This window comes from Ambystoma mexicanum, chromosome 5p (assembly GCF_040938575.1).
Source record: "Ambystoma mexicanum isolate Mex_15411 chromosome 5p, UKY_AmexF1_1, whole genome shotgun sequence".
In the NCBI taxonomy this organism is placed as follows: Eukaryota; Metazoa; Chordata; class Amphibia; order Caudata; family Ambystomatidae; genus Ambystoma; species Ambystoma mexicanum.
In genome coordinates, this window is record NC_090930.1 from 1321046282 (window position 1) to 1321072348 (window position 26067).

Genomic DNA, 26067 nt, shown 5'->3' on the forward strand with positions numbered 1-26067 from the left:
CGACACCAAGGCCTCCACGGGCCTGACCTTTTCGGGCGATGCCAGCTGCGTGGTTGAAGTGCCGGAACGGTGCTTGCACGAGTCTAAGATGCAAGGGGTCCTATGCCGGTCCTTAGACTAGTGCTTTGAAGAGGACTCTCACCTTCTCCACTGACAGACTTCTGCGCTGACTTCTCGGGCCCATCACTCGACCCCCTAGACTGGTCCGGTCTAGCCGTCCTGGAGAGCAAAGATATACTCGCACCTTTAGACTGATGCAACCTGGATTCAGAGGAACCTCCTTTCCCCACCTCCAAAGCTGGCACCTCTGTGCATTGCTTGTCGGGGGGGAGGGGGCGGGTAAGGGTTGCACAGACATTGCCCTCCGCTGCGGAGACACCTTCACCGCTGGAGCAGGGTACTTGCTTCCCCAGGAGGAAACCTCTGAAGCCGGGTCAGTGCCTGTGTTGAGCCAAGCAATCCGCCGGCGGTTGCAGTCTTTCCACGTTTTCTGAGCAAACCCACAACAGATTTCACTGGCCTCCGCCGAATGACTGGGGTAAAGGCAATACAGGCAATCTGCATGGCCATCCCCCTCGAAGACGTTCTTTTAGGCTGAAGGTAGCACTGTTTGGAGACAGATGAAATCTGAAGGGAAGCCGCGGGGTGGGCCATTTATACCAAACGTCCTACTGGGTAGCCTAAAGCACCCAAAAAGGATATCAATAGGACACATTTTCCATAGGAAAACGCTAGGTTAAAGTTACTGAGGTTTCCCAGCCTGATGACAGGGAATATTCACAGCATGTGAATCCATGAAAAATCCAATGCTGGAGAATCCCCATTCTAGCCGTGGGGCACACGGTGAGGACCGCTGACAAAACCCCCACCTCTGGTTGCTCCACCTCAGGTTGTTGAAGCCACAGGTATTCGGCGAGGCCCGCAAGCTGCGCATGGAAAGCCTTAGTTGACAAAGGTGTGTCGGGATCCTCCTCCTCATCCGTGTCCACCAATGTGTCCTGTTGGTCAGGTGCAGCTGGAGGAGTGCTGGGAGCCAGGGACTGTGGCCTACTGATAGGAGCCAGAGGCTGCTGCGGTGGCAGATACGGGACTGTCTGAGGCACAGGAGCCAGTGTAGTGGGAACTGGCGTGAGCAGTGGCGGTTGCTTCGCAGCTGGAGGTGCTGGAACCAAGGTCGGAGTGGCCGTGGGTGCTAGCGGCAGAACCAGAGGGAGCATGTCCTGGAACACATCCTTGAGGATGATGCCCATCTGTAGAGACCTCAGTCTCTAATTTTCTTTTAAACCTGCTCCACAGGCCATTGGAGCATTTGGGCACTGAGGGTGCTGAGACCTGGGCACACTGCCTTGTTGCATGCTGGATGTATATGCCCTGCAACGCTAAAGGGTATGCCGTAGGCCATGTGCCCAGTGAAGACCAATCCCACCTGGAAACACTTTCCCCTACCTGTTCCCCCGAAATGGGGATGTGCCAGGTGAGCCGCCATTTCGTCCGGCCCGGCTGCCATCTCATCAGGCTGCATACCATGTGCCTGTGTCATGGTGCTCGCCGCGCTGGGCCCGGCCTCTTCCAGGACTCTTGGCAGTGGAGGTTGATGCCTCCCCTGCACTTCACGGCATGGTAGGCGGATTGCCCTCAGCTGTGTGGCCGGTAGTGCTGCGTACAGGCGCCCTCTCAGACATGTCCAGTACTAGGGTGTAGCCCCTCTCGTGGAAACCCGGTAATAGAACCTTGCGGTCCTCATCATGGTCACTGGTAGGATCTCACGACCCCTCGGCCTGGTGGCCGGGAGCTAAGCAGCCTTGGTACCTGCATTGGTACTAGACTAGACCCTGATAGGTCCCTCGCGCTTGTGCGCTTCCTGGTGAAGGAGTCACCTTTGTGATGTGCAGATTAAAACAGTGCCCCTAACTTGGGCCGGGACTTGTCCTTGACTAATTCCTTTAAGTCCTCTGGAGGCGATCTTCCGAAGAGCTCCCTCCACGGAGCTAGCCTGTCCTTCAGAGCGCGTGGTGTAAAAGCACGTTGGACGCGGTACAGCCCTCCCAGCTGTGGTCGGGGCAAGGCAGTGGAGGCAGAGAGCTTGGGGGTCAGATTTAGGGAAGAGCCCCTCACAGACTGGACCGCTGCCGATGCCCACCGACGTCGACATGAGCTGGGGAGGACCATGGCACCAGAGGTATCTGATTAATGACAAAAAAAATACAAAAAGAACTTCTGCGGGGAAGAGCGCATGGAATTACTAAGCTGGAGGCCTCACCCAGGAGAGCTGTGAAAGCATTCTGTTCCTGTCGAAGCTGAAAAGAGGACTCAGGAGTGGCGCTAGTGGGCAGAGTCGGGGGGCACATGATCCCAGGGCCACGCACCTAAATCTAAAGGGGAAGATGATTTTTTCTGGCGACAAAGGTTCCGGCTCCCATCCCCAGTGAGGGACGCCCATGCAATATGGAGGAAAGGGGATGGGATGTAGGAGTAAAGCCGTATAAATGTGATGCTACAGAATCTCGTAAACCCTGAGCAGTCAGCTTAGTCTCGGCTACTCCCGAATTAAAAGCCCCAATTCTTTCTTGCTGCAAATATTGATAACCCACAATAGTCAGCCATGAAATGTGATTGATGCTTCCAGAAGAGCGTCAGTTTGTCTGAAATAAATCAAGAGTGGTGTTAGAATATATCATTTTGCTATAGGCATCCAAAATCATATCCTCAGAAGGGACTAGAACTTGGAGCACCAAACTAAGCAGACAGAGCAGACTTCGAAAAATACTGTTGCTGACCTGACAGACTAGATTTGATGACAGACTTGGGGAATCCAAGTGCAACGCTCATAGCAGTGATTGAATGAGGATTCTTCCGAAGGTACTTGGCCTCAGCTAAAACATCCTTCTGTAAGGAATCCCAGACATGTGGAGACAACACCCAATAAGGACCACAGGGTCTGCATCAGATTTTTCTGATAAAGGGAGGCCTGGGAGGTCTGGAACCCTCATCATTCTATTATCAAAGGACTTTGCTGATAAGAAGCCTCTTTCGCGCTCTCATCCTCACCATCATCAGTGTTGGTCTGCGTGTTTGGGTACTTTATCGGGTGCTGAGCCAATAGAGCAGATCTGAGACATACCTGGAAAGGGATGTGCTGGCTGTAGCGCTCCGAGGAAGATGTAATCAGGGCCGAAACCCTTGACGGGCTAGAAGGCGTTGGTACAGTCAGAAGTGTCATAGGGGACCCCGCCGGCACAGACTAATTCTGTGGTGTAGGTATGCTATAATAGACTAACTCTTATCAGATTTTAAAAACGTCCTCAGAGTGCATAATTCTTTGAAATTTCTTAAAGAACATAGCCTTTGCAGAGGTAGATGGAGCACAGGCTGCCATGGTCCAAGAGAATAAAGCAGACGGTGGATACCCCAAATCTGAAACATGAATGTATGGGGTAGGATGTCAACCCTCACAAAATCCCCCCTTTACTGAGGAAGCGGGGATGAGAGGATACGGTGGCAACAGAATGCACAGCATCTGAGGGATAATCTGAGATCTCCATTTAACAGGACACCAAAATTGTGGAATGTTTGTGCCCGTCTCACTCTCAGAAGACTGAAATTGCCTCGCAGGTCAAGCAGTTTCTGGAACCTTTTTTCGAGAGACTGGCTAGAGTCTTATTCAATGCAGATCTTTCTTTTGAGATGTTGTCGGGTCCTTGGGGCAAAACCCGGTCAAAGCAGGAAAGCCATCAGCGTTCGCTCTGGTAAGAAGAGTACCATCGAGGCGCTTGGGCCCAGTAGGCTTTTGATGCATTGGCGTCACCTCAGGTCTGGAAGACCCGGTACTAGACCCTGTTTCCACTGGTAAAAGCTTGAGCCTGTGGTGACCAGTTCGGTCCATGTTGCTGGGGGAAAATCAGTGTTTAAACTGGTAAAAGCCAACATGGCCTCAGAGCATGCAGCGGTGATGCAATGGCTAACTGCTACAGGACTTGCTCCCAGTCCAATTGTGTGGAGTACCAGACTTACCCGGTATGAGCATACAAAAATCCTTTGTGTTATCAGCTGCCAATGCGCGTAAGACTGCTCTTCACCGAGTCTTTCTTCTATGAAGGAAATGGGGTGACAGCATGACAGGAGTAGGAGGCCAACCACCTGTGGTCAGGGCCTAAAACCTCGACTCTGGGGATCGCCATCCTGCCACAAGGGAGCGCAGGATATAAAACCTTTTCCATCATAAAGAGACATTTGCTGGACGGTGAAAAAGGAGAATATTGAAAAACAAAAAAAGAATTGGCTACGGCAAACAGTTGCACAGTAAACAAATCTGTGTGTGCTATGCAAAGCGTTTAGTCCCATTGACAGTGAAGTTAAAAACAAATGGGTGTTGCTAGTAGGCAGAGTCAGCAGAGCTGGCCACATCTATGCTACTGCACAATTCAACATTTCTTAAAATGGAAATTCTTGTTTTTGTGCTGTGCAAAAAGTGTTAATTCCGTCCCCAAGGACATACACCATCAGTAGGGACGAAATAGGATGGTATGTACGAGTAGGATAGTGGTTGTGAAATCTTATAAAATGTCCATTCTAAACAAATGGCATGCAATTGGGTCTTGCGGTTTTGTAAAGCTTTAAATAATGCTTTGTATATTCCAGTCTACTCTGTGCTATTTAGTGGGGAATGTCAACCTTTTGTTGCTTTGGAGGCACAAACTGGGTTTCTCACTGCATTTGACAGATGTTGCTTAGCCCCACCTTTAGTTTGAGATCACTGGAGACTGCCTGGATTTAGGTAAAAAGGTTACTGTTGGTCTAAGGAGGGGCACTTAGTCAGGTGGAAATACTTACTGGAAGTAGACTGAAGGCAAGAGCCTTTAGGTACACCAACAGATTGAAGTCTAGACTAGAGCCATGTCTTTAATCGTAACTTGTCCGCTCCCATCAGTTACTTCTGAAAAAAGTAGTTCAATTTTCTATTGGGAGTCCATCTTCTGGTCTGTTAAACTGGCACAGTAAGGCCGAAGACGTTTCTACTTTGGGACTGTTCAGCTATGTCCTTGGAGGCACAGATTACTTTGTTTCCCTGCATACAATCCTCTTTAACGTCGCCAAACAGGTTTGTTTTTTGTCTTCAGTTAGAAATCCCAATTCTCTGATGCCTGTAAGGAATAGCAAAAATAGTCGAAGTAGTGCACTTTTCCTCTCCCCCAATAAAGTCCACCAGCTACTCTCCTTGGTTGGTGGGGCCAATAAGGTAGGATTGCATAGCAGGGACGCTTTATTGCAGCTGAAACTATGAAAACCGGTTATGTAAACTTTGAGGAACTAGACCAAAGCAGGGACCCCATCATTTTCATACCACCTCTGCTTGGAACCACACATTAAGGTGAATGTGTCAATGATGGACAAAATCGATCTGGTATCCAGTCAGTTGAAATAATTCAATTTAAAGCCATTTTCTTTTAGAGATGTGAAATTGAGGATATTAGTTGATGAGACTAGCCTGGACGAAAGGTTGGCAAGTGAGGTGAAACATTAACCACTTCGCTTCATAAGGTTGAATGTCCTAAGGTCATGTATTAGGACTGGTTTATGGTGAAACTACATTTTCCAGCGTTCAGTCTTGGCTAGTTGGGTGCAGAGAGTTTCCCCGCTCGTCGATAGGATATCGAGATGCCATTGGTCTAGCCACTCTACAACGAAATGCTCAATGGCAGATGTCTGACAACTTTAGATGCCCACTACCAAGGATGGCAGAGTTGTCTCCAGGAGAGCAAAGGGACCTAGACTGTACTTTTTTGGGACGTCTGACCCCCTTGGAAGACAGTTGAGCATTCTAGCGCCGCACTGATTTATGCCCTAAACGTAAAGTCCCTGGTCTTAAAGTCTCCTGTAGGACATATAGAACTGTCCCTTACATGCACGAGGGAGACATCCAATGCACAATGTCATCGTATCCCTGCAGAAGCAGACTTGTCAGATATCGAAGGGAGCGAAACAGGCTGCATTTAATAAAAAGGAAAATGTCCACCCTCTTGGTAGAAATTGAGTGCCACCATCTTTCAACTTTTGAGAAAAGCAGACAAATACCCCTGAAAAGCAAGTGAAACTGTTCCAGATGCCATGGATCACAGGGGGAAAAGAGATCAACTGTTAGGTTATTAATGTTTGGAGTTAGCAGAACCTTACTCTCAAAGTATCTCACTTTCTGCACGTTTTATACTTGCCAGTTTAAAGATAATGCAAAAATTAATGTTTTTAAGTAGGAATAAGATTAAAGTTAAAGCTGTACTTTTTGGAGGAACAACTGGTGCCACCAGTGAGCTACAAGGTCAATATTTATCATGGCATTTAATGTTTTTTTATTAAATAGGTGTTAACTCAGTTTGAAATAATGTAACATTTGAAATAGATATATTATGTTGATAGGTCTAGCTACTAAAGGAGGATCTAGTCATCCATTAGCTTAATATAATCAAGGCATTAGGCCGGTCTCAAAAAGTTAATAAACCTACCCACTTGAAGGGGAGAACATTGGACTGGATTGCGGATTATAACTGCACAGTTACTATCTCATCCATCACGCCTCTTTCCTGGACAGACCACTCACTGGTGTTCCTTCATTTATCCACAACCAGACCTACTCCCACTTCCCCTACTATTAGCGCCACCATGCCCTACAAGAAAAAAAAAAGTATTACTGTCGATAGGGTAATCCCACTCTAAATGTCTTACCAGAAAATCTAGATCTAGTATCCTAGTCCATGAATTCAACATCATCATACTCACAAAATTGCCCCTCTTAAACTTAGACCTAGCAAACCTAAAGCCCACCTAAACAAATGGTCCACACCACAACTGGAGACCTACTCCTTCTGAAAGGAAAAAGTTAAACCAATTGGAGACTCTGCCCCTTTACTGATAATAAAGTCAAATTAACCTCGCTCTCCTCACACTATAAGAATGAAGTCTGCCGGGCTAAACGTAATTCTTATGACGAGCGCATTGCCAAATCCAACTCTAGCATGAAGGAACTTCTCTATACTAAAAGAATTAGAGTCACCTATAAATACACCCGACATCTGTACCAAAGATAAGTCCTGGTGTACAGACATCCAGCAGGCACTATCAAATAAAATTAACATGCTCCATAACAAAATCCAGCTAAAAAAAGAATCGCTGAATTTACAGCACTCACCCAAAAACCCTTTGCCTTGTGACCGATTGAAGGCACGCGACAATATCTTCCATTTCACCAAAATGTCTACCTTGGAAGTAGAAAAAAAAATGTTATCCTTTCATTGAAGCCCTCTAACTGCAAAGGTGATATCTGCCCAGAGCAACTAATAAAAGATGCGGCCAGGGAACTATCTCCGTTCATTGTCAAACTGATTAATGCCTCCTTTACCTCGGGTTCAGTCAGGCTAACCTAAAACAGGCGTGGATGCACCCTCTCCTCAAGAAGCAGTCATTAGACCCCCTTATCCCTACCAACTACTGCCCCATTACTACTGTACCATTGTTGCTCAAAATATTGGACAAAGCTGCCTAGAATCAAATTCAGAAACACCCAGAACTGCACAAACTCCTAGGAGACAGAATCTGGTTTCCGCCCTTTATACGGAACAGAAACTGCCCTGATCGATTTAAAATCCCAAATTGATGAGCTGAGAGACAAAGGGAAGTCAGTACTCCTGCTGCTACTTGATCTCTCAGCTGCATTTTGATTCCGCCGCTCATTTCTCCCCTGTGGCTATCAGATGGATTGAATCCTTCCTGAGCGAGAGAACCATGAGTCTTTTATCCATCAGCAGCGGCATACCCTACCACTATCCTGTGAGGTGTTCCTCAGGGTTCCTGTGTCTCTCCTACCCTATACAACATCTTCACCAAGCCCCTGTTCGATGATCTAGACCCTCTGGGTATCATCTATACTAACTATTGTCATGATCACTGCTTCAAAGGAGCCAGGACCAGCCCAACGTCCTTGGAAGCAGGCCCCTAACCCTAATCCTAGGCACCAGCCGGTCCCCACTGGGACCTTTTGGACCTTGTCCTGGCGCCGGTGGCACCAGGCTCATCAAAACCATTGGTCCCGGCACTGGAAGCGCCGGGCTCATAATGTGTGAAGATGCTTGGGTGGACTTCCCTGCAGCAGACCATGCTGCTTACTTACCAGCCACTTAGAAGTCCTCTGTGAACAGGAACTACTTTCTTACCTGGGTGGGGCAAGCTCCACTCCCTGGATACAGCACTGGAACTCTTCTGGAACTGGAACTCTTTTCTTACCTAGGCGGGGCCGTGGAGGAAGACGCCTCATCACTCCAAGGCTATTTAAACCACACCCGATAGATGAAACGTGCTTCGCGTTATTCTGCATCTGCAGCAGAACGCTCACCGAGTCTGTTCCAGCCTTTCTTCTTTCGATCCTGAACCTGCAAGAATTATACTTACCATTCCTGTATCCAGTCAACAGCAGCACCTGCAAAGACAAGAAACAACAGGTTAGCAAGGCAACCTTTACTCGCAGTGCTTACTCACCTGATCCATCGGCTGCGGCCATTTCTTCACGCTGCACCTCCGCCTGTGAAGACAAAAGCATTGTTATTACTTACCGGCACTCCGCGAATTCCGGATTTCTTCACGCTGCATCGCCGCCTGGGAAGACAAAAGCATTGTTATTACTTACGGGCATTCCGCGGACTCCGGCGCTGCAACCCAACTTCTGAAAGACAAAAGAAGAGACATTAGACAGGTAGTTACTTACGCCCATCGCGCTCGTCGCCATAGAACGCCTGCAAATACTCCGGCGTCTCTTCAGCACGAATTAAGCTGCAAGGGAAAAAAAAGACAGAGCGCTTGCATTTACTTACGCATTTCCAGGTGCTCACTCCATCTTCCATCTCAAGAGTCCTGCAAGACAAAAGGGAAAAGCATTACACAGAGTCCTGTTCAATATTAACGTGCCACGCACCTAAAGACTATAAAGACTAAAAAGGTGTCTGGAAACTCACCGCTCGTGCAGTTAACGACGGTAACGTCACCCTGCACCAGACGCAGATGGAGTCCAGCATTCACCTATCTAAGGTGAGCACGTTGACCTGGGGGCTCTACGGAGAAGCTAGGAAGAGAGAGAGGGACATTCAACAACCCAGACCATTAACCCCCATATTCTTTCACCTGCAGAAACCTCACCCTACGAGTTCGACACACAGTGCGAAGAGGTTCGACCCCAGAAGCCAATCGAGTCCTGCACATCACTTTGAGTCACAGACACCTTCCTGCCAAGACCAGCGCCTCCGTGGAAATCAGGTGAGCGCTACAACTATGCAGATGATACACAGAATCTCCTCCCGCTTTCTGGGGATCATAGTAAGGACACAGAGTTGGTGAACAGGGTATATCTTATCATTCAGGCATGGATGGCCACTCATGGCTTATGCCTGAATGATAAGACCGAGCTGATAATCTTGGGAACACTTGCCAACATCAAAAAATTAGGTCATGAATTTTCCTCATTCAACATTGACTGAAACATTCAAGTCTCCAAGGAAGTAAAAACCCTTGGCTTCTACCTGGATTCCACCCTGTCCTTTGATAAACAGGTAAAATCCCTAACCTCCACTACAGCCTACACTTGTAAGCTGATGAGAGCAGGCAAGCCATTTCTCTCTAAAGACAGCCATTTGATTTTGGCAAGAGCCTTAATACTATCCAGAATTGACTACTGTAATGCGTGCTAATAAAACTACCATCCAGCGGCTCCAAACATTACAAAACAATGCCTTGAGAGCATCACTTGGCATAAAAGAACCCATATCTCCTCCATTAGACGCCAACATAAATGCCTTCTACTGGTAACAAAATACAGTTAAAGACGCTTTCACTGACCCACAAAGCCTTAAATAACGCTGCCCCTAGCTACCTCACAGATTAGCTACCTCACAGATTAACTTCATAGAAGAATCTGCCTCAGACCTACTAGAGCCGGCAATGCCAATTGCTTGGCCATACCTAGATACAGACTTAACACCATTGGTGGTAATAGCTTCCCAGTGAAGGCTGCTAAATTTTGGAATTCACTGCCACTAGACCTAAGAGCAGACCAACCTTAACCACTCTTCCGAAAAAATATCAAACACATTATCTCTAACGACCCCTAGTCTTCTACCCTCTATGCCTTTTCCATACCTTGATTAGCTGAGTCTCACTCGCCTTATTTTTTCACTTAAACGTTATGCCTCTCTGTAACGTGTTTATTTGTACACTGCACATTTCTCTAGCAATCATAAGCCTGTAGTGCATATTTTGTATATAATATAACTATGTAATTATGTAAGCCTTAACGTATATATTGTATATCTATCTTGTAACGATGTAAGCCTTGCATCTTCCTACTGCTGCGCCCTGTTACTTACGGGTCTGGTGCGCATAAGAAGTGAACAAACTAAATTAATTTTTATTATAAATCAATCAGAATGTTAAAACTGCATAAAGTACAAAAGTCACAACCCTGTACACTCGCTGGTAGGGTGCAACAATTTGTATGTAAAAAAAATATGAGTAAGACAGACACTATGTGATCGTTTTTCTCAAAAAAGTGTGTAGCGAACACTCTGGTGAAGTTAAAATGCTATACTCTTCAAATTCTTTCTCCTATGTGTTAGTCCATAGGCTGCAATCTCAACCCGTTTCTTTTCTGTTATACCCAATATCGAACATTATTCATAGGAAATAATACAAGTTTGCTTCCTATTCAAAGTTCCTGGCTGCCGTCTGGTTGTTCAAATTTGCTTGTATTCTCTACTGCTCTATTAATGAGGCATTGAACCTGGGTCCATGGTTAGTTACCTTAGCTGGCTCTTGTGGCAGCGTCCAATTTGAAATTTAGTTGTAGAAGGACTGCGTCGTGGAGGAAGTAGTCATGGTGAACTGGAGATGTGGATTGTTTCGACAAAGTTTACCATAGTTTACCATAGACGCCAAAGTGAGGACAAAGTAATTTCCCATAACCCTAGTAAAGCCATAATGCCAAGGAGAGAAGCTTGGACACGCAATTAAAACAGATTTTAAATCTTCCATATGTTACACGCTCAGGGACCACACAGATGGACCTTATGGCTTGATGTTCCACACCCGAGTAGCAAAGCGCATGTTGGATGACAGCAGTAACAGGAAGAGTGACAACACAAATTCTCTAGTAGTGCACCCAAAGAATAGGTGGGTATTCTGAGCCATCAAAAATGGTTTGATGATTTGCCTGCCTTGCACAATAGAGTCCTGTATGCACTAGATAAGCAATTGAAAGATTTGTATACTTTCTTTGCCACAGGCAGACAAGAACCACAATGCAGTTCTTCTACAACTAAATCTAAAGTTGTACGCCCCCACGCCTCCACAAGAGCCAGCCAAGATAACTAACCATGGACCCAGGTTCAATGTCTCATTAATAGAGCAGTAGAGACTACAAGCAATTATAGCTGACTAGGTTTTGTTTTATGTTGACTGGCTAAGCAGATTTTAACTGCCAGACGCCAGCCAGGCACTTTGAATTAGGAAGTAAACTGGTATTATTTCTCCTGAAGTCTGTTCGCTATTGGGTAGAACAGAAACATGTTGAGCTTGCAGCCTATTATATGATGATATTATTTATATCACGCTCATACACAAGTGTTAGAGTCCCATGGACCAACACATAGGAGAAAGAACTTTAGTATAGAATTTTCACAGCTAGTGTTCGCTACACACACTGTTGAGAAAAACCAGTGTGTATTACTCTTTTTTTTACATGCAAATTGTTGCACCCTACCAGCGAATGTACATGATGTGACTTTGTACTTTATGCAGTTGTTTTAACATTGTGATTGATTTATAATAAAATTGATTTTATATGAGGCTAATGGAGGACTAGATCCTACATTAGCTAGACCGGTCAACAATCTCTATCTCAAATGAACAAGTTACACAACTGGTAACGTTCTTTCAACTGGATGTTCCTCCAACGTATTCCACATCTTTCACATGTCCACAGCTGTGCACATTACATGTCAAAGTTGTGTAATACGTTGGAGGACAATCCATTCAAAATTAAATGGATTCCTCTCCCGGAACCAGATCGAGAATACACTAGACCAGTACATACCAGGATTCCTTCCATATCACACTCAGTTTGAAAAACATGTTCTGGATCCCCACATATGCAGTGATAGTTGACGCTCATGATTATCAAGGAAGATTCAATGTAAAATGGTTAGTACTAAACTCTGAGCTGAGAGTTATGGCACTAAAGAAAGAGCCTGTATGCTTCTGCACTAGATTACTTTCTCATCTTGGTGGTTATGCGTGTAGCACTCCTAATGTGATCTATAAAGGAATTCAACATCTATGATCAATAAAGATACATTGGCGACAGATTCAAAAGTAACCCAATGACAGTTACTGATATTTTATGTCTACCACGCTCGTACACAAGTGTTTCAGAGCGTGACAAGGCAAGGGAGGGTAACGGGGGAGACCAAAACAACGATCTTACTCGGCCCAGTGACATTGAGAGCGTGCAAGTGCATGGGGGAGGGGAAAAGTGCATGGAAGGGGGGAGAAGTGGAAAGTGCGAAGCAAAGGAGAAACCGATAAATAATAAAGGCAACAAACAGTGGCAGTGCAGCCAGCAATTGGCAAGTCCTAGGTTTAAGGCAGCAGACAGGATTGGTCTAAGTGCAGGAAGAAAAAGGGGGGCTGCATGGGTATGGATACAGACCCCAGTGCAAGGGGTGGCCCGGAGGCAGTGCGGGTGGGTGGCAGGGTGAGCAGGTACCTGGGCCCGGGCGACAGAGGGTGGCCAGGTGCACGGTACCAAGAGAACAGATCAGCAGGGGAGAGGGGGAGCGAAGACAAAAGAAAAGAGGAAGGTCTTGAGGTGCTTCTGGAACCAGAGATGGTTCTCCTCAAGTTTTAGAGTGCTAGGGAGGCTGTTCCAGAGGGAGGACAGATCTACCACCAGCTAGTTTCTTTGAAAACGACTGGCCCGGAGGGAGTTAGAGATAGAGGAGCGAAGAGCTTGAAAGGGGAGGTATTTGCAGAAGGATAGCTGAAGGTATTTTGGACCCAGTCCCCAGGAAGCGTTGGACAATGCAGAGAGTTTTGAATTGAATCCTTGTATCCACTGGGAGCCAATGGAGGGATTTCAGGGCTGGAGAGATCGGATCCCAAGGCTTGAGGCCAAGGACAAGTCTTGCAGTCCTGTACTGGATTAGTTGCAGAGGGCAGAGAGTAGAGGCAGGTAGATTTAGAAAGAGGCTGTTACAATAGTCCAACCTAGAGAGAACCAGAGCTTGGGAGTTGAATGTGTTGCTGGGGTATATAGTCAATCCATAACCAATAATTAACTGCCAGCAATCACCGAGTCACTCTTAGCCGTTCTCTATGTCCCTCAGCCCAAGGACAGCTGCTGCTCCAAAGTAGCCTCCTCCAATGGCAACAGCACGTTAGGGTCTCTTACTCTTAGCTGTTGGGTTTTGCGAAGACCTAGCAAAATGAATATTCAGATGTGGGTTTTGAAAGCAATGGACCCCCAAGTAACTTGGTGTTGCAGGATAGTTTAAAGGGGCTCTTCAGTGGCCTTCTTGATTTTGGGCTTATTTGCCCATGCCAACCAAGATTAAATTTGACTATATGGGAATGTCAGAATACAGCAGACCTCCGCTTTAGGAGTGAAGAAAATAGCTCAATTAACTCTTGACCCACCCCCGACTACACCCTGAACATCCATTTGTGCCCACCCCAAGCCCACCCTCCAGACCAGATACAGGAGTGAAATAAGCAAGCCTGGAAAAGACCAGATTTCAGCTCAGAGAAGACTATCCCTAGATGTGTGGTAAATTGCCCTCAAAGGAAATCAAAGTAATTCCATCCAGAACACCCAGAACACAAGCACAGTTGCCTATGAGGGCTAGGTTACAATAATATGAGTGTGTGGCACAGCAAACACAAACAAGAGCAGTCACCACAATAACCTGCTGAGAGAAGTGTGCCTTAATTGACAAAGGCTAGGATTGCAAAGCCCCAAGAACTAAAATGAAAACCAATGCAGGTCACTTTTGTAGAACACTGAAACTAGATTCCTTAAAAGATGCAAGCTGATGGCTTACTGAGGGGCTGGGGTGGGTGGCTGGGGGAGGGTGGGGGAAATCAGTCTACAATACTGGATAAGGACTGGGGTAAAAAGGCTCCTGCAATGACTTCCAGTCATCCAAAGAACAAATGCCTGTTCATGCATCTGCTGCCAAAATAACCAACAGGTGTGACGGTAACATGTAGAACCCAGTGGTACCAGTAATTCAATCTGTTATTTTGGATGTTAGGCAATGAAGTTGAAGCTACAGTTAAATACAATTTTCAAATTAAATACAGAAAGGAAAAAGTGGTCTTCAAAAGTTTATTAAAAATTAAAGAATAGAAAACTTTACATAAAAATATGTCAGATTTTAGCCCCACATTGTTGTCCAAAAAAAAAAAAATACACATGATATCATTTTATAACCTGTAGCACAAAACCACAGTGGTAGTCGGGCCAATTCATTTGGTTTACCATGACTGACATGGAACATGATGCATGTCCTATAAATCTAGTTTTAAAATGCACACTACTGTAGACCCCAAATAAAGCATTTGTAGTGTTTTACCTAATGTACTTTTGAATACTCTATTGCTAATGTGTAAAAATTAGTATAAGATTTGTTCATCTGCACGACAACATTGGTTTAACATTCTAATTATGATAAATCCAAATCAAGTACTGCAGATAAAAATGTGCTACACTACTTTGGAATGTTTACCTCACCTAGCAGGCACATAAAAGAAAAACTGCATTTGAATGCAACCTAGTAATGATTGAGCTATTCTTGCATGAAGAGTACAGCAGATATTATAAAGCTGAATCATGCGAGATGCCCACCATTAGTTAATCTTAATATTTTTTAATCAGTCAGTTAAAACTCCCACTTCAGTACATCATTAGGATGTCATGGTACTATGCATTCAGCTCGACTTCACTAGTGGACTGCAACCATCCAACCAGCCGTGTGCATCAGAGCTAAGACCACACTTATTTTTAAAAACAGGAAACTAGTTGCAGTACAAGCCATCTAGCTTCTAGGACAACTGCAGTACTTTAAAAAGTAAGGGCTAAACAGGATGTCATTTCTCATTCAAGAAAAAGGCAATAAAACAGTGGTTGTCATGGCAAAATACACTTGCATAGTATACCTGTATGCATCTGTACATTAAGTGCCAGCCACGCAGACTGTGCGCAACAATAGGATGTGCTCTTCTGCAATACATTAAAAGAGGCTTCTTATAATGCATACAGCAGCTGAAGTACTCTATATATATATCTATATATCTATATATTTGCTCTTAACAGAACGAATGCATACTGCTATACAGATTCCTTAATGGAATCAACATAATTCCTTTCTTCGCATTCTTTAAACTTGGTATTACCAAAACGTCAGGACCCAATCAGGCAGGTTACTAAAACTGACAGGCCTTTCTTGGTTCACAACTATATAGTGCAAAAACCATCTTACTTCTCTCAGCTCCCTTCATTCTCACCTCCTGTAGAAGGTTAGATTTCTGGCACTTGAAATGCTGGATTAGTTGTCTTGTTTAAAAATAATAAGAACAATTAAAAGCCATAAGGAGTAAGACAACTGATGGGAGGTCAGACTAACACTGCATAGTAAATGCACAAAATTTCAAATTATTTGGAGCTTAAAAAGCCACATAAAACCAGACCCAAAATGAGCCCTTTGATTGTGAACCAAGAACCTTACATTGCAAATATAAACAATATACCCTTGTAATGCTTCCAATAAAGTTCAGAAACTTCACCTGCTGATTAATCTATGAACCCAACTCACACGACGCAACCTTGGAAAGGATCTGTAAACAAAATTACTTCCCTCCGCCCCATGAATATAACTTAGGTGACAGTATGAAATTAAATAAAATGTTATTGCACAAATAGTTTCAATATTTACAGAGCAAAGTACAAAGTAAAAATCTGAAACATGAGGGCAGCAAACTCTAAACTCTGGGCTAGGTATGCTGCAAAAATAAGCCCAGGGACTGAAATCTCACCTGCTCTTGGTAAAGAAAAACGATTCACAAAGAAATAGGTGCATCTACAGCAAACAAATGTCAAAGCATACTCTGCAGTCCAGTTGCAAGAGATGCTTCGCCACAAAAAGATGGGAAGAAAAAAACTTCCACATTTAATAAGGCTTCACAGATATGCACAACTATTTCTTTTCAAAACGGAACTGACCACCACAGAAAAACATGCAAAGTTATCAGCTTCTGCAGATTTTGGCAATGTCCACAAAGTACGTGCCAAATGATGGTCGAGAACCCCCAACTCAATTGACAAGTGTTGTAGTTTCAGTCAGTGAAACAAGGAAGACCAGGAGTCATTCATTATCTGCTGAGACTGATGGGCAGGCTTTCTCTTGTATGCTTTTTCCTTCTCCAACTGTTGTGATTATACTGGTAGAATCCCCGGTTGCCAACTGGCTGCTTCATACCTCGGTTGATGGGACTAAGACCATTGGCTTGATTATGATTGTAAACTTTGATGGAATACTTCATCCCAGTATGCTGTCAAAAGAAATAATATGTTAGTTGATGGTATTCAAGAAAATATAGTTCCAGGTAGGTGCACCAATTAGCGCTGTTGGCGTCTTCCATTTAAGTAACCAGGAGTTCACAAATGTAATAACGTGCCCTAAAAACATGAATGCTTCTTTATTGTGAATCCAAGATCCAATGCATATTGATTTTTACGAGACAAATTAAAGTCAAAGATCCATCATGACAGCTTGAACAAATGCATTTATGCATAAAATTGGCATGGTTATTTTATTACAAGTGCGTTTGGTCGGCTTTAATACTAAGGACTCAAGCCTATTTAAGAGGCAAGCAGTAAATATTTGAACCGAGGACAAGTACAACACACAAAATAGAGTAGGGAAGCAAGCTTCCACTTACATCTCAGTCTTCCCATAATCCTAAAATGATGAAAATTGTGCCTTGAACATTTGGGAAACATTTTATAAGATTATTAATGCCCATAGTCCATGCAGAAGTGGCAAACCAATTCCAAAGCACAAAATAAATGAACTAGTTGCTTGTATATGCAAAATTGGATTTTCTCAAGTATTCAGGGAAATACCAATATGCTACTGCTAAAATAATCCAGAATGCTGTTGAGATGGTGCATGTGTCAACTGACTATATACACTGTACAGAGTAAAAATGACCAAAGAAATTATGAATACTGAGAAATAAGAATGAAAAGTAACTTACAGAAAATTAAGCTAAAGGGGAGAAAGCTAAAATATCGCAAAATTAAAATTTGAGCACTTCTTAGCATATAGTGACACAAACACCTGGCTGGGATCAGTATAGTTTAGAGGGGAGGACACCAAAGGTTTAAAATGGTGCTGGGGCATAGAGTCCCAACCATTTTTAAAGAATACCTTACAAGACTGGAAAAAGCCAAGTGTATGGGATTGTGGGTCTAGCTTGGTGGGGGTGTTGGATACCCAGACAACACCACAAAGGGTTTCAAGCTGTAGAAATGAGGCAGAATAGAAGCATCATTCTCACCAGGTAAGTGGTGTCCTAAAGCGGCCAGAAAAAGTAGTTCAGTAAACCAGAAAAGGATAAAGAAAAACAATCGAATCAGGCTACAGAATGTACTGTGGTTAAAATGGAGTAAAAGCAAGCAAAAGCAACTGGAGTCACTGAAAAGCACAGTCAGGATCCCTTGTGTGGAACAGCAGGGCCTAGGAAAGACGTAATTAGGCGTATTAATAGGGAAGCCAAGCATTAGCAGAGCTGAGCATGTACCTAGGGCTTCATTTTGGTTTTGCTATATTTATTCTGACACAGAAAAACGTTCTGTACTGCAATGCTAACAAGCGTGGAAGGCCTGTGGAAGTGGTGCTAAGCTGAGTTATCTGGAGAGGTATTACTGCTGCTTGCTATTCCCGTTGGAGCCTGCTGCCGGGACATTGAAGAATCAAAGAAGTTACGTAACAGCGCGGCACAGTGTTGCTTTAAGTAACTGCAGTCTGAGTCCCTCCGAGTCCCTCCACCCCCCTCTGCAACTCGACTGCTCCATGGATATATAGCACACTTCCTCCGTGAAGTGGAGTTGTCTGGAGTTTGCTGGAGAAAGCTGCAGTACCTAGATCCCGAAGATCCACTGTCCATAAGGTAAGGCTTCAGTAAAGCGGACCGAACGAAGTGTGCTAACGCGGCAGCAGGTAAGAAGGGGAGGACCTAGGGTTTGCCTGAGCGAGGAAGAGGGCTTGACTCCTGTGGTGGGGAAAAGCTAGCTGTCCCACTAAATGGTTTGGAGTCGGTAACCCCGGTAAATGCCTATGAAAAGGAGGGGGAGCTGACGGGGGGGGGGGGGGGGGAAGAGAGCCATGAACTGGAGCCAAGTGAAGATTCGGGGCGGGTAGCCCCTAATAGAATTGAAGAAATCCATACAGTTCCCTCTGCCCCCGCGCAATCCGACTTAAAGGATATGGAGTGTGAACCATCAAAATCACCCCCAATCATGTAGACTAGTGACGGAGGAACCTTGTAAAGTGTGCCCCGTGCGGCGCGGTCCTCAAAATACATACTATTCCCAGAAGGATGTATTGAATAACATTCCGTGCAAGGGTAATCAGTCTCCCCCCAGACCTAATGGCAAAAAAATCTGCTCTACGAGAACGTAGCCATGGGGACTCATCCCCAAATGAACGGGACTGCTCAGATCAGGAAGTTAAAGAGGGTGTGAGTTTAGGATGCACCGAAAACAGACACTGGGGTTGGCAGCCCACCTGGCGAATGAACTTGTAGTCCTTAGGGTGAAAATTGAACAAAACGACTCAGTCTAACACGGGTCAATGACTTTGCGAATTCTTGATCAGTCACTGAAACATGCAGATTTGGCTGCGGCGAGGCAGGAGGAAGAAAGGAGGCACCCGCCTGATTTTTTACAAGAGGGGCGAGAGCCGGTGGGAAAGAAAAATCGGCCTGCCAACAAACGGATGGATTGGAAATGCTGAAATGGAAGCCGTCTACCATGCATAGTCCATGAATCAAAAAATGCCATTATGCATAAACAAGGAAAATGGGAAAGGTCAGCCCAGAACAAGGATTGCAAGCTGGGACTCGAGGGTGGTGGAAGTGAGGATCAAGTATTTGAGGAGCATGACTAGAGTGACTCATCTTCCTCATCATCCTTCATTGAACGGCCGGTGGGTGTGGGAAAGAGTGAGTAAGGGGGCCCTTCTCGGAGGGGAAAAAAGGTTCAACTTCAGCAACTTATGATGGCATCGTTGACAATGTCATTAGCGTGGTCTTGGAATGCGATGCCCGTTGCCTTGGCCCTGACTGCGTGGGCATGTATGTTGGCCAGGAGCGGCTTGTGCTGGCCCTCACACGTTTCTGTGATGGCAGAGACCATCCAGCAGGATATGGAAGCCTTACAGGCCTGATAGCCTGGCCTCGAGCCTCCGAAAGTGACAAACGGGGCATCTGACTTGCTGAAGCCCTTGGTCCTGTCCAAGTAGAATTTAGGGCATGCCTAACATCCAGGAAGTGCAGCACTCTGTGCCTCATCCTTGGGATCGGGAAATAACGTAGGAAGGACTAGTTCTTTGTTCAAGTGAAATGCGGATGGAACCTTGGGCAGAAATGGGGGTGCATCCGCATGACAACCATGTCCTTGTGAAAGGTGCTATATGGATCTGAGGAAACCAGCACCTGGATGTCGCCGACTCTGCGAGCTGCGGTAAGACTGACTAGTAAGGCCGTCTTGACGGTGACCAGCCTAATGTCCACAGACGCCATTGGCTCGAATGGTTTGTGCGCCAGGGCGCCCAAGACTATGCTAAGATCCCACATGGGGTGCGGTCTCTTAACGGGCGGGTAGAGCCTACCAAGACGGTCAGATTGACGATAGGGTTGGAGGAGGAAAAAATTCCTCCCTCCGAGTTCCTGTAAGCCACAATGGCTGCAAGGTACGTACGGCAGGTGTACACCTGTACACCCGAATGAGCGAGGTGCCCTGCAAAGGGGAGGACATCATCCAAATTGCAGGCCAAGGGGTCAATTTCCTTGGTTTCTGCCCAGTGGCAGAATCTGGTCCATTTGCTTTTGTACTGGGCTCTGGCGGATTTGCTCCTGGCGCCCTGTATGATCTCCATATTGGCCTGTGAGAGGCTAAGGTGCCGAAGTGTTACCTGCTCAGGTACCACGCTGTGAGGGCTAGTTTCCCTGGCGCAGGGTGGATGATTCTGCCCCCCTGCTGTGCCAGAAGAGGTGTTGGGCCCGTTGGAAGGTGTATTGGGGGCACCTCAGAGGCTGAGTAGTTCCGAAAACCATGGCCTGGCCGGCCACCATGGAGCTATCAGAATAATGAGTCAGTGAGACTCCTTGATCTTGCAAATTACCCTGTGGATCAGGGTAGTAGGCGGAAAGGCGTAGTCCTTCATGCCGGTCCACTGGAGGTGAAAGTCGTCGCCCAGAGAGCCGGGGCCCTGGCCCTGCCAGGATGCGAACTGGGGGCACTTCTTGTTGTGCCAGGTGGCAAAGAGATCCACTTGGGGATGACCCCACCAGTTGAAGATCTCCTGAACAAGGTCGTTTAGCTGCCACTCTTAATTGTCCACTCCCAGCCTGCTGAGCCTGTCTGCCTCCAGGTTGGACTCCCCCAGGAGGTGGACTGCCAAGAGGTAAATAATGTTTTTCCAGGGCCTATTCCCACAAGCTGATCACCAGCCTGCACAGAGGAGGGCATCTGGTGCCTCCCTGCTTGTTGACATAGTACATGCTGGTAGAGTTGTCAGGATGAGGACAACCTTTCCCTTGATAAGTGGTAGGAATGCTCTGAGCGCTAGCCAGATGGTGTTCAGCTCCAACCAATTGATGTGGTATTCCTGCTCCTGTCGAGTGAAGGTGCCGTGGACCTAGAGATCTTCCAGCGTGGCTCCCCAGCCCTCGAGCGAGGAGTGTGGTGATGGTGGCCTGCGGGGAGGGCGGCCGAAGGGGCTTGCCCATCCGTAGGTTGCAGTTTACGGACCACCAAGTTAGGTCCAGGTGGAGAGAAGGAGGAACGTTGATCATCTCGGATTGCGAGCTCCGCTCCAGATTCCATGAGGCCGCGAAGTGCAGCTGAATTCTTCTCATCCTTAGTCTTGTGTGCGTTACGGCCAACAGGACCGCCCTCATTAGACCCAGGAGATGTTGGTACCACCATGTCAAGGTCCTCTCTCTGCTGAGGAAGTGGGCGATGGCAGAGATTGTCTTCCGAAGGGAAAACCCTCTCGGCCCACGTGTCCTAAATGAGAACCAGAAATGTCAGACTGCGTAGGGAGCAGCTGTGACTTCTTGAGGTTGAGCGAGAAGCCCAGGTCGTGCAGTGTGTTCATAAGGGCATGGAAGAGTGGCCAACCGCTTCCGGAGATGTAGCCCTGACGAGCCAGTCTTCGAGGTATGGGTAGATGTGGAGGCCTGCGCTCATGAGTCTGGTAAAGACCCTGGGGGCTGAGTTGAGGCCAAATGGGAGTATGTATTGGAAATGGAAGCCCATGATCCTGAACCGTAGGAAAAAACGATGGGGCTGCCAAATCAGGGAGCACATCCAGTGTCCCTTGTCCAGTGTCTCCACTATAAAAGCTGGCATAACCATCTTGAATTTTTGCAGGGGTAGGGAGAGGTGGAGGGTGGAAAGGTCCAGCACAACTCTCAGGCCCATCTGGTTCTTCTGAATGGTGAAAATCCTGGAGTAGAAGCCAAAGCCTTGCTGGGACTTCGACCACTGCCTGGCTCTCTACGAGCGACCGGATCTCTGCCAAAAGAGTTGCTGTCCCAACCTGTGGGAGTGGAGAAGGAAGGAGAGGCTGGGATAGGAAGGCGGTACCCTGTGGATACTACGAAGACAAGCCAGTGGTCCGCAAAAATTATGGTGCCAGACTTGCGCATGAAGAGCAAGCCTGCCTCCCACTGGAGACGTGGGCCCGAAGGGGCGTGTCATGCCTTCCATCCCGCGGAGGCTGAGGAGGGGGGGACTGGAAAAAGCCCTTACTCCTCTCCCCCACCCACCTTGTTGCGTGTGCTGGTTCTGAGATGGCGAGCAGTCCGGCTGCCTGGATCTGCGTTCCTGGAAGCCGCGGAACCCTCCATATGCACAACCCTTCTCTGAGCGCTGCTGAGATTGGTGTATGATTTGGTCTTGGTAAGAATGGATAAAGACTTTGCCATTTGTTAGCTGTTCTTTCTGTCCAGCTCTTCATAGAGGAGTGGAAGAGGTCTCCCCACCAAACCCCCCCCCCCCCTCCCACACCCCCTCTAATGGTAGATCTACAATGCGCTCCTGGACATCAGGGTTGAATTTAGTTTCCCGGAGTCAGGCTGTTATGTCTGTGGCAATGCAGATGGCACGACCCGAGGCATCGATATAAGCCACTGTGGATTCCATGAGGTCATGCGCCACAAGCTTGGCTTCCGCTAGCCCCGCCTTAAAGCGTGATTGCCATTGGGTGGGGAGTTCCAGGAGGAAGTCCGCAATTTTCCCACCATAACCATTGGTTGGCTGCAGCCAGCATGGCATCTGCGTTGGCCTGACGCAGGTGCAAGGAGGCGCTGGAGTAGATCTTGCTGTATGCCTACAAGATCTTCTCCTTGCCTAGCAGCGCCGCAGAGGAGGCGGCCGAGGACGACTGAGGCTTGGAGTATAGTGATGCCGCAGCAATCACTGTGGCTGAGGATGGGTCGAGAGCAAGAGTGCATCCCCCTCCATCTGCCTGTACTTTGCATCCAGGTGTCGGTTGACCGGTTGGACTGAGTGGGGCTTGAGCCAACGCTTATTGGCCGGGGAGTTTCCAGTGGAATCCCTGTGCTGGCAGAGGGGCATCGTGTGAGGACTTCAGCCAGAACCCCCTCTGCTGGCTGTTAGACCTCAGTTTGGGGGAGGCCCAGGTACTCCGCGAGGCCAGCAAGACGTTCATGGAAGGCCCTGGCTGAGGATGGGGTGTCTGTATCATCCTCCTCGTCTGTATCCTGTAGATCCGGAGGATGTTGTGGAGGAGGGGTAGATGGCGCTGGAAGCTGGGGTACAGGGACTGCAGCCGGAGTCTGAGGAGGCGGCGGAGTTGGCTGTGGAGCCGGAGGAGGCAGCTGCACCGGGGCCTGGGGCCCGATGAAGGAGTCTCTGGTGCCTCTACCATGGAAGGGAGAACTTCCCCGACTGTGTCTTTGATGATAACCCCCATCGGAGGAGACCTCATGAGGCCGAGAAACTTCTCGAAGAGGACCGCCTCACTGGCCAAAGAGGTAGTAGGGGGTACCAACAGGGTAGCAGGGAGCTGCTGGAGCCGCTGTGTACCCTGTCCATATGGAAGCGAAGGAAAGTTGGCCGGCGCAAATGAGGGGTAAACTGTAGGCCATGTACCAGGCTGACGCCAGTTCCACCTGGACACTCGTTCTTTGCCGAATTCGTGGAGCGTCGGACGGGTGCCCCTTTCTGGCACGGCAGCCGTTTTGTCAAGCTGCCCGCCACATGCCTGCAACGTGTTGCTCAGCACGCTGGGCCCAGCCTCGCCCAAGACACTTGCGTGTGGATCAGGGGCCTACCGTGCTCCTCGGCCCGGCAGGTATAAGAACCTCGACCCGGGGGGTCGGTAGAGCTGCGTTTAGGCGCTCCCTCTGATGTATTAACGGTATTAAGGTGTAGCCCCTGGGACGTATTAACGGTAGAAGGACCCGGTAGAAGGAGAGTCCCTGGGAAAGAGTCTCCCTTGCGTGGTGCACTGGAAAATATTGGCCCTACCTTGGGCCTGGCTCGATGCTTCACAAAGTTCTTGAGATCCTTTGGAGGCGACCTCTGGAAGAGCTCCCTCCACCTGGCAAATCTGTTCTTCAGCGCCTTTGAGGACAGCGAGTCACACGCCGAACATGATTGCCAACCGTGGTCTGGGCCAAGGCAACCTAGGCAGAGGGCGTGGCGGTCTGAAGTTGGAAAGAGCCCGTTGCAGGATTAACACCTGCTGAACTCAGTCGACATGCACCGGGGAGGTGCGTGACACCTGAGGACCAAGTACCTGAAGGATAAAAAAAAGGACAAAAAAGACGACAAAGTGAAGTATCCGCGGGTGGAATTACATGGCCGAAGCCAAACCCAGGAGCGCTGGTGAATTTGGCCTGTTCCCGTCGATGCAGAAAAGGGGACTGAGGTGTGGCGCTGGAGGGCGGAGTCAGGGCAGCGCATGCTCCCTGGGCGCGCGCCTCTAAATTTAAAGGTGTTTTTTTTCTGGTGAAAAAGGTTCCGTCTCCCGTCCCTTGGAAGGGACGCCCATACAGTATGGAGGAAAGGGGATGGGACCTAAGAGTAAGTGTGGAGGAAGATGAGATGGAAGGAGGCAGTGACTCAGTATGTTATGTTTAAGGTACTTGCGCACAGTCAACAACGGAATTGGTCCCCAGGCGCTCTGGCGGATCTGTAAACGAGAAGGTGGGATGGGTTAATAAGGTGAAGAGGGAGTAGGATAGTGCGGAGAGGTGTACTGTTGGCAGCTTCAACTCGGTAGACACCAGGTGCTGAGCTTTGGTGCGAGTATTGGATCAGTGTTAGTCCGCGTGTGCTGCTGGTGCGGCATGTGTTGTTCCAGTGTGGTGAAGTGCGCTCAGCTTGTTGTGCGAGAGATGGTTGTATGAGTTTTGAGTGAGCTAAGTATGCAGACAGTTTGAGCTTATATTGGTTAGTGGGTAGCACTTGCTGACCTATATAATTCTGTCTAACTGTGGCACTCGCTAACCTTCACAATGTTTTCTAGATACAGCGCAAGGTAATGCTCAGTTCCAAGTGTGGCACATGCTAACATTCAAGTTCCAGCTAGGTGTGGCATGTGCTAACATTCACTTGCGTTTAGTTTCAGACGTGAAGGAGTTAGCCGCTTGTAACATTGACGCTGCACTAAAACAGTTTAATTAGAATGTGCAAAGAAGTTAGATGACCACCCCAAACTAGTTTGCCCCTCGCCCACCATCTCTGAAGTTAGTGCCTCCCCTCCCCAACCTTGCACCCATTACTACATACCTGTCAACACTGGCTAAATTGGAGGTTTTGGGTGAAACCTGCAAATGTCTGAATGTTTTAGGGAATGTCCCGTTCTAACGCACGTCAAGGTCAGAATGCAATTCTCCCTCGAGCTATATACAATCTCCCTATTGACGTTGCCAAAATATATGCAAAGGATATTTGATGAAGGGGGACTCAATCCTCTTTTCTACACTCTTTTGTTGTTTCTCCTGCTACTTCATGAGCCGCGCAGCTCCTCCTGATTCACCGGCTTCTTTGCGGACGCGGCCAGCTTCTTAGAAGAAGCTGAGCCGGTGAAAGGTTTCCCTTTCAAACTCTGCCCGGGGGCTGCCATGTTTGTATTGAGAGCCCAATTGATACGGCCACTAAACCCCAAAATAAGATAGAACTGAGTCGTTCTGGAAAAAGGAAAACTGAAGCACCACATAAGAACTTCACTCTAAAGGCAGCGATGGAAGATAAGAGAAAGGAATATCCAAAAGCAGCAGATACTAACAGAAGTGCATTGAAGAGGGGCGAGCCATAGAAAAGGACACTCAGCAGGAGCAACATGCACATCCAGTGACCAAGATTCGCCAAAAAAGCTAAGAAAAACGAGCACAAAAGCTCTAAAATGTGTATAGAGTGGATGGTGGCGGGATCAAGCATGCCGGTGCTAAATAGAATACTTTAAGATTGTTGAACTGCATTCTGCTGGCCCATCAATTCACCTCAGCGGACATTAAAATTGTTGAATTGGTGGGTGAAAAAAAAAATGATTGGATTATACTCATTCTGACTTCACATTCCAAAAAAGATCTAGGGCTGTCATTTAAAGAGAAATTCTTGCATTTGGGATATGAACTTGGCGATTACCAGGATAAAAATCTAAGCAAATTGGGGAGAGGAGACCACCACTAGAGCAATAAAGAAGCCCATTCCAAAGG

General features: G+C 47.2%; 1 protein-coding gene across 2 annotated transcripts in view; it reads right to left on the reverse strand.

Annotated features, from left to right (window-relative positions):
* Nucleotides 1–16234: 16234 nt before the first annotated feature.
* The window catches only part of TENT4A (terminal nucleotidyltransferase 4A), a 612157-nt gene continuing 602324 nt past the window's right edge, over nt 16235–26067 (reverse strand). Inside the window, exon 13 of one of the 2 annotated variants that reach the window (XM_069613719.1) lies at nt 16235–16638. In XM_069613719.1, the coding sequence (XP_069469820.1) occupies nt 16459–16638 (180 nt within the window). In that variant the 3' untranslated portion in view covers nt 16235–16458. The remainder of the gene's footprint in view (nt 16639–26067) is intronic. The other variant, XM_069613720.1, reaches the window with a different exon arrangement.